Below are 9,026 nucleotides of genomic sequence, written 5' to 3' on the forward strand. Positions count from 1 at the left end.
TACCTTTTCTTACACTCCAGATGTTTGAAGCGATTAGTAAGAAAATGTGAAATACCAGATATGGAATGAGAAACATGACATGTACAAACCTGTATTTGATATTTACAAATTGGATTTATATTGTAAACACTGCAGAGGTGTGTTATGATTGCATTATTCAGCACTCTAAGACCTTGGCAGGTTTATACAGTATTTTCCAGGCTGATGAGAAGCTCTGCCCACATCAGAGCCAGCCAGATGAAAACCCACTGTGAACAAGAAGCCACATAGTGCTGCACTGAGCCTGAGCTAATCGGATCTGCTGAGAGCTTTATTAAATGGCTCCACTGTTTTTGAGCTTGAACCTCTTAAAGACTGCAGTTCCAAACATTCACCACTTTGGGAAATTCAGGACTGAATCCAGACACCACAACTAACTCTAGAAATTTCTCCAAAGGCAAGATTTAACATGGATTCTTTCCTCAATGGCAGCATGCAGACTAAACCTGTCTACAGCACAGGAGCTCTCCTGCAGTTCAGAGGCACTTAAGGCTGATGTCAGCTGATCCACTGTGTAAGTTAGAGTCCAGGGTGCTCTTTAAATTACTGGAAAATACCTTTTTAGCAAGGGACTGCCAGGCTTCATCAGGCCAGTACCAAAAGGATACTGCAAACTCTTTCACTCTTAAGAGTGTAACTCACAGAGAATTAATCTAGCAATTTTATTTATGGTTCCTATTGGATTAACCTGAGTGCACTGAGAGCTCAGTTATCTCCACTTTATGATGCTAGTAACTTCCTCAGCAGAGCAAGGATTGTGACTCTGAGCTCAGAGCTGCTAGAAGTCACAGCCTGACATATTAACATAATCAGAAATCAATGGTGATTTAAGATAACACTACCAACTGCAGCAGCTGGGAAGCAGCCTGCCTGCTCACTGTGTTACCCTTTTCATGGAGCTGATAACCAGCATAAGGTTATGGGAGTCAGCTGTGGGCAGAAAAACCTTAGAATTACTCTCAGCTTCAACCATCAAAAATTGAGAGTCGGGGCCCTTAAAACACCTCAGTATGAAAGACAATGGGAATATAATCGCAAATATTCTGCACACTTGTGTGCAGAACCAGGATACAAGAGAAAGAAAACACATGATTAAGCTTGGTCATTAACTAAAGAAGCAGAAAAATACTCCCTAGGTTGAAAAGTCAGCAACATGAAATGCCAAGTTGCTCTATAAAACAAGAACAGCAACAAAAATTTTAGCTTACACACCTGGAAAGACCTGCCCCTTATCTTTAAAAGTAAGGCAGTTCTGGAAATTTCACAGAGGACATTAGAACACATTTAAAATTCAATAGAGAAAAACCTGGCAGCACAGATAAGGGTGATATTATAGGATGACTCTCATGAGATAACAGCTGGCTAAATTATGAGGATTCTTAGCTATATAACATGTAAAAGAACAGTAAAAATTTCTGTAGAGGAAGAAATGTTAAAGTGTGAACAGAAAAAACCCCAGCTTTTTACTTTCTCCAGGGAAAGAGAAAATAATTTACAAGACCAGTTAAGATACATCTATCTTACACAAACCTGCCCTGGTCTCTTGTTCCCTATGACTTGTGTTAAGTTATAAAAACTTTGAGGGCCTGAGCCTGGCCTGATAAAGGCTCAATCTCAAAGTAACAATCATTTATGCACTGTGTCAGTACAAAAATAACCCCTATCCCCAGAAAACCTTACACAAGGGTGAACAACATAACTACACTAATCAAGAAGCATGGCTTGGCCTCATGTTTTGCCATCTCTATGAGTCTGGGACCACAGAGCACACCACAGGTCCAATATTGCCAGAGCAACAGCAGAAAATCTTCCTGCAAGGGGCAGTATAGAAGTCCACGAGGCACCAAAACTGAGGATCACTGATTTAATTGATCTTTTTCTTCTCCCCTGTTTTAATCAGAGTTACCGCCAGGTCCGCCTGAATGAACTCTTACAAGAGCATTCCAGAGCAGCCAACATCATTGTCCTGTGAGTGCCCAGATTTTGGTTCTAACTTTGAGAATAGTGTGTAAAGGGATTCTGGACTGGAGCAACAGAAACCCTTGGGTTATTTCATTGAGCACAAAACCAATCTTTTGAGTACCTTCTGAAGGACTTGCATCTGGACTGATAATTCTCTGGGACTACACTGAATACGAATCTTTCCTGGTAGCTTAAAAGAAATCTCTACTCATGAAAAACCTGTCAAAAATGTAATCTTCACATCCAATCTGCATGTTGAGTGTTACATCTGCTTGCTTGCCTGCAGAAAATACACATTTTCCTTTCTTTTCTCCCAACTATTACAAACTCAAAGTTAGAAAAAGGATTCTTTTGGTTTGCATGTAAAAAACAGGGTTGTTAGCCAAGATCTACTTGAAACTTGAGTTAGGATGATGCAATTATATAAAGGAAAAGAGGCCATCAATAAAATTACCAAAAAAGCAAGCAATTTCCAGAATGAATTTTTAGTTAGAGCCACAGTTTTTATAAATTAGCTTGCATTTGTGATGTGCAGATAAACCTCTTCAGCTCTATTAATTCAGTCTCCAAAAAGGGGGTGATCACATGTTACCATGAATTGACCCACACTTTAAAACTCCCATCTCACAGTAATTACAGATCACAAAATAGGCTGATGGACTGTAAAACTGTTCATGCACTGTATTTTTTATCCTTTAAAAAAAAATGATATTACGTGTGGGCTTTATGACACTGAAAATATTCTTTACCAGTTTAAGGTTACAATCACAAGCAGTTCATGTCCAGTACAACCAGGTGAGCAAGAGTTTGCAAATTAAGGCCTGATGGTAGTTTTGTGCTTGATGATATTAAAACAATCATGTGGTCTTATTATATCGGAGTTGTATATGAACAGTTAAGTTTTCTACTTAATATTGAGTGAGAAGCATTTTACCTGAGCTACCCCTGCCTTCATAATGATAATTTTATTTTTCCCTCTGCCTAAACAGGAGCCTCCCTGTGGCAAGAAAAGGAGCAGTGTCTGATTACCTGTATTTGGCTTGGCTAGAAATTCTCTCCAAGAACCTTCCTCCAGTCCTAATGGTCAGAGGCAACCACAAAAATGTACTGACTTTCTATTCTTAGGAAAACATCAGTGCCTAGAATATGCCTTGCCTGATTTCAACATCCACATTTCTAATGGCAGTGATGTATTAAGGACACATTTACCTAATACAAATCTAAAAGGTAAATAATTGACAGAAAAATTTTCAAAAATCCAAAGCAACACAGCAAAGAATTAGACAAAAAATGTAAATGGTCCCTGCTGGTTTTACACTCCAGTACAGGCAAAAGAAGGAAAATCTACCTATATATTATATGAGTCGGCAAAGATTTGAATACACAGAGAAGAAATTCCTCTGATTTTATAGGGCATTGAAAATTATTTGATATTAATCCTAGAAAGCCAAAATTAACTGCTACAATACAAAATGCATTAAATCTATAAATAAATACTTCTTTCAAATTGCACTATCATAGTTGCTAATAGACACAAAATAGGATTAAAATGAAATGCACCAACTTGTGAGAGAGAATAAAACCTGTATGGCATCCTTCAGGTCAAAGCCATAAACTAACAGAATGCAAGGAGAATACTTGCAATGCTGTTTGATTGTAATATTGCCAAATTAAGACCTATTTCTACAGCAGATCCTTTTACTTAAATTGTTCTGCTAATTTATATTAACTGTAACACTTCTAATTAACTGACAAACAAAACCCTCACCTTCATAAAAATATGGACTCTACATGACAAGACTTGATATTGAATTTTCAAGCTCTGACACGGAATACAACGTCTGATTGCAATAATCAAATGTGGTAGGTAAATTTCACAAAGAAATTAGTAAAATAATAAATATTTTAACAATTTTTGCTAGGAATGTTAGGATTAATACAATCTGACGTTATACTTTGGGATAACATGTACAGTGATTTATGTGATTAGAAAATAACAAAAACGCATTAACTGAGTTGAATGCCTTATTTTTTGATTTATATAAAAGATTTATCTTATTTTTTGACTTTCTAAATAATATTCATTATACACTAACTTAAAATAAAGGAAATCCATTAAGTTGTGTAATTTTTCTACTTTCTATTCTGCAACATTATGGTACTTTATAATTTCAGCTGCCAAGAAAAGCAGATTCTCTTTTTAATGGCGAAACCTATATTCTCTATGTAAGCATTATTTAAATTAAAGACCACCAAGGAACATGGTTAATTTATTTTCTGTAGTTCTGCAACTCCTTGACAGAGATTAACTGACATCTAAACCTCATGAAAGCCAGGGAACCCTGAATTTCACTAAATGTATATTTTAAAGCAGCCTCAGCTTCCATCTTGCTTGAATTATTAGAATTTAACTTGGGGGACGATCTAGCACTGCATCTCCAAAAATGACAAATATTTGATATTCAAATTTTTCTGAGTTCAAGAGCAGCAATTCAGCAGAACATGGTAATGTAGCCCAGTAACCCATGCTTTATTTTCTCCATCTATTAAAGGCAGGATATGAAATACTGATATTTTCTCATCGTGTTCTTCCTTCGCTCCTTCTTACACATTTACAACCAAGTTGAAGGATCATTTTGCAGTTTAAGTGCATTACACAGATATATGAGTTTCCTCCATATACCAGACTTCCTGCATAGCTCTGAGCAAACCAAAGCTCTCATTCTGCACCTGCAAAAAAGGAGATTATTCTCATCCCTCACAGTGACGTTGGCAGTGATACTGGAGCTTGTTACATGCTCTCAGGTCCTTCCAGCTTTGCAGAACTGCAATGGCCACCATCCTTTTCATATCACTTCAGACACCACACAGGTATAATCTGCATGTGGCACCCAGGCAATGCAAAGAAAATAACTTTTAGGGAGGCTCCCCTCAGGCCTTGTGTTTCTTACCATGGTCTATGAAAGGACCTGGAGCAATTACGCACCTCTATTAAGCCATTTAATTATGTACATGAGAGGGGATTGTTTCCTAAGTATTACTGTCATTCTCAATCTACAGGGAACATTGACCTAAACTGTTTTGGGGGACCTAAGCACATCCAAAAAGAGAATGAGCACAAAATAAACCAGCGATGGCACTTTCAATACTATTCACACTTCTCTCTCACAAACACAATGATGTGGGCATTGCAACAAGAAATCCCAAGAGGTACTTTTCTAAGTGAACAGTCATCAAAAACTAAGTACTAACATAAACATTTCTGTAAAATTCCTTGCTTGAAGTACAGTGATTAATTAGAAGATGTATCCACACAACAGTGGTATGGAATTTATAATGAGTAGCACAAACTGCGAACAGTTCTTAACTACCTCAAAGTATTATTTCCACAAATTCATAAGTAATTTGAACACAGCAGCATTTCTTGTTCCTCACTATGATTCCTGAAGTGTGTGCATGACCAATTTGGAGAGCACACTAATTATGGACTATCTTAAATTGCAACTTTGATTGCAAAATTTTGTTAGTCCACCTACCTCATTTCTCACTCTGTAACCAACACTTCTATATAAATTACGCATAAAACAACTGCTGAATTTTAATCATCATGTTAGTAACTAAATTCTAATTACACATTTGACATCTCTGGAAAACATACAGCTCTAATGCTGTCTAGTACATTTTGAGCTTATATCACACTACCAACTCTGCAGGTTTACATAATTTAGGGTTGATTTGATCAGCCACGACAAAAGCAAGCATAGATAAGGTGACCAGGGACATTAAAGTGTGAAAATACTGTTGCTATGAAGCAAGAACAAAGAATATTTTTTATTTTCTTCAAAAGCCCAGGCATCCTGCACAGTTAAGCTTGTGCCTAAGGGCCTGTTAAAGTGATCCACTATCGCCTCTCTCATCAGTGAATCTTACCTTTCCCTCCTAACGTTAGTGGAGCTCTGACAGGTATCACAGAAGGCATTTCATCACAGTTCAGAGACTATGCTTTCCTTAAATCTTTTTACAACCACTGGTAAGCTGTTCAGCTTGATCACATAACCCCTAGAGCATAGTCCATATTATGCTGTCCAGAACATCATTCTTCCAACGTGCCTTTCACTAGGTTTTTCAGTCCCCAACAGAGATTACTTTTGTGGGGGTGTTTATTTAATTTTAAATCAGCTACTCAACAGTGCAAGCAGAAAAGTTTTCTAACCAAAAAGGCACTCCACTGTGAAGATAAACTGCAGCTATGCAAGTCACACTGCAAAGAACATGCTGCTATCACACTTCACACACAAAGGAGTTCCCCCTTAATCATTGTAATCACAAGGTACAAAGCTCCAGCCACATTCACAGTAATTTTCACCAGCCTTAAACCTCTGCAATTTTCATTACATCTCTGGAAAGTCCTACCAAAAGCCTTCCTGGATAGACAAAATATAACAGGCTGCCCTTAATTCTCAGAAAACCTGGACATTCGTCATCTTTTCCCTCTTCTTCCATGATTCCATGTGGTATTTCAAGATCCTTACAGCAAAAGCAGTTTCAGCAACTGATGAGCAGTTTACAAGCAAGAGATAGGCAACAGGTAACGTGAATTAGCACTGAAGTTGTAGACAAGGGCAAACAGCTGCAGAGTTTTAGCTGTAACTGACTGATTTAACTCCCCTTACCTGTTTGTCACCTCCCCTCAGGCAGAGGTCCCTGACTTATCAGCAAAGCTGGGAGAACAGAATTTGAGTGACCCTCAGCCTTTTCAGCTTGAAGTTCAGGGGTCTCCCTCAGGCTTCTGCCTCTAGTTGTTTGGCTGCCACTGGACTTCAGTGAAGTGAGTGTGGATCACTCCAAGATCGTGCTCTCTCTCCCCTGCTACCTCTTTGCAACTTTTGGCAGAAGGTCAGTGAACCCTTGAAGTGCGGCAGCTCTTTGCTAAATGAGTTATAGATGAGGAAGTCGAGGTTTTGTCACAGCGTGCCTCAGCAGACATCAGGCCACTGTTTTAGACATGTTGATGCTGTTACCTGGCTGCCACGGCCCCCTGGCAGCTGTGTGACCCATCACGACTGTGTGACCAGTGCTGCTGAGGGAACATCTCGCACTGGCCTTGACTCCGCAAAGCAAAATGGAAACAACAAAAAGATACAGGGAGCTGTAGTTCACATTCTCCACAAATAACAAGAGCAACAGCCCACAGTCGTGCCGCTGCTGGAATTTCATCAGAGGAAATTCAGTTTCAAACAAAATAAAACACTAAGGTTGTCTGGAACGGAGTAAAAAGCAATGGCAAAATTCCACAGGCCCCGCACTGTACAGCAAAACACACAATCAAAAATAGAGCTTCATTGTAAACACACTCATCCTAACAGCCTTTAAAATTACAAACCTTAATCACTGTGAGAGAGACAGCTGTTCTAAGTGAGACTGGGCTGGGAAATACCTCACTTAAAGCAATCGTTTTCTCCTAATAAAAATGCTCATTTTAACACCAAAACTTCATCGAATTTTTTTTTATTAACTCTGACAGAAGCTCTGTGTTTCTTTCTGTGGACAACAAAGCAGCCTCCACTCCTGCTCTCAATCAAGATAAAAAGGCAAATAATTCCAGTTTATTTCAGTTTTACCTTCCAAAGTCAGGAAGAAATGCCCAATGCAGAGCAGGACTAATCAGCAACCAAGAATGCAGGAAGGTTGGCCAACTGATTATCTACAGAGCAAGCAACACCTTCCCAGGACCAAGGCAAACTTACCAGACTCCAAGCGTTGTTTTTTTCATTTGTTTGTTTTTTTGTAAAGGTGTGGGGTGAAAAAGTGTCACTCAGCCGAGACCTTTCTCCTTAATAAAATTTTTGGATGAGTCCTCCTGTCTATTATTCCTGGACTTCCAGGCTACTTTAAGCACAGTTTAGAACCCAGCCTGCCTCACTGAGTCTGGCCATTCATAAAATTAGTGCTTTTCTACACTATAATGCAGGATGCAGTTGTAACCTCTATAAAGTTCTGCTTGTATAAAAAAAAAATTATAATTAGATATTTATCTGATACAACTCAATTCTTATAAACTTCAATTTGTGGATGGCTTACATTAGAAGCCATATTTTAAGTAGTGTTTTCACACAGATCTGTGATACATACGCAGTCTCATTCAAACACCTCATACTATTTAGACTGAAAATACTGAACAGAAATAAATGGAAGCACAAACTGGGACATGCTTCAAAATATTTTTTTGTAACTGAACTGCATAGCAAAGGTTTCACTGCCATCTGGCTGCACTTAAAAAAATGTAACATAGCAAGGAGACAATCACATACACTTAGATCTCAAAATTTAAAAAAACCCCCACAAATAAAAGTTAACAAAATTTAGACTAGCAAAGAGAACTCCAACACTCTGCAGCTATTTTGCAGAGAGACAAATACCTCCACACTTGTCAGGGACAGCTTTGAAACTACAAATCCAATGGATAAGAGTCTTGTCAGCCCACAGCACAAAAAGCTATGGGGGAATTAAGGAATTTCCTAGTTCTATATAATATATATATCCTATAGATAGATATAAACGTAGGAAAAATAGAGGGGTAAAGTACATCATAGATGGGATGGCAAAAGAGAGCAGTGAGTAGGAAAATCAAAGACGGTGAAATCATGAGTCTTCTGTAATGACAGAAGAACAAGAACAGAATAACAGGACGGGCCGAGCATTGATAGGTTTTCCTATCTACAGCATCACAAGGGTTGTTTCCCTTCCATAAGGCAAACGCTTCTGTCGCGGGCTGACCATTCCTGAAGGAGAAGTTCTCCTTCTCCCTCAGTCCTGTGCAACCTGCTCTAAGTGAATCTGCTTTGAGAGCAGGATTAGGCTGGATGATCTCGAGATGCCCCTTCCAGGCCCGACCGCCCCGTGGCCCAGGCGCTGTGTCCCCGCCAAGGGCTTTGGCACCGGGGACGGGCCCCGCCGCCGCTCTGAGGGCGCAGCGCGCGGCCCGGCCCGGCCCCGCCCGCCCGTGCAGCCGCAATCGCGTCCCC

General features: G+C 39.2%; 1 protein-coding gene across 4 annotated transcripts in view; it reads left to right on the forward strand.

Annotated features, from left to right (window-relative positions):
- The window catches only part of SLC12A1 (solute carrier family 12 member 1), a 46,965-nt gene extending 42,845 nt beyond the window's left edge, over positions 1-4,120 (forward strand). For all 4 annotated transcript variants that reach the window (XM_027688755.1, XM_027688757.1, XM_027688756.1 and 1 more), the window contains 2 exons: positions 1,940-2,007; positions 2,991-4,120. In XM_027688755.1, coding sequence (XP_027544556.1) covers positions 1,940-2,007; positions 2,991-3,126 — 204 coding nt within the window. In that variant the 3' untranslated portion in view covers positions 3,127-4,120. The remainder of the gene's footprint in view (positions 1-1,939; positions 2,008-2,990) is intronic.
- Positions 4,121-9,026: the final 4,906 nt, after the last annotated feature.

This window comes from Neopelma chrysocephalum, unplaced genomic scaffold (assembly GCF_003984885.1).
Source record: "Neopelma chrysocephalum unplaced genomic scaffold, ASM398488v2 Primary Assembly neopelma1_75, whole genome shotgun sequence".
Classification (NCBI taxonomy): Eukaryota; Metazoa; Chordata; class Aves; order Passeriformes; family Pipridae; genus Neopelma; species Neopelma chrysocephalum.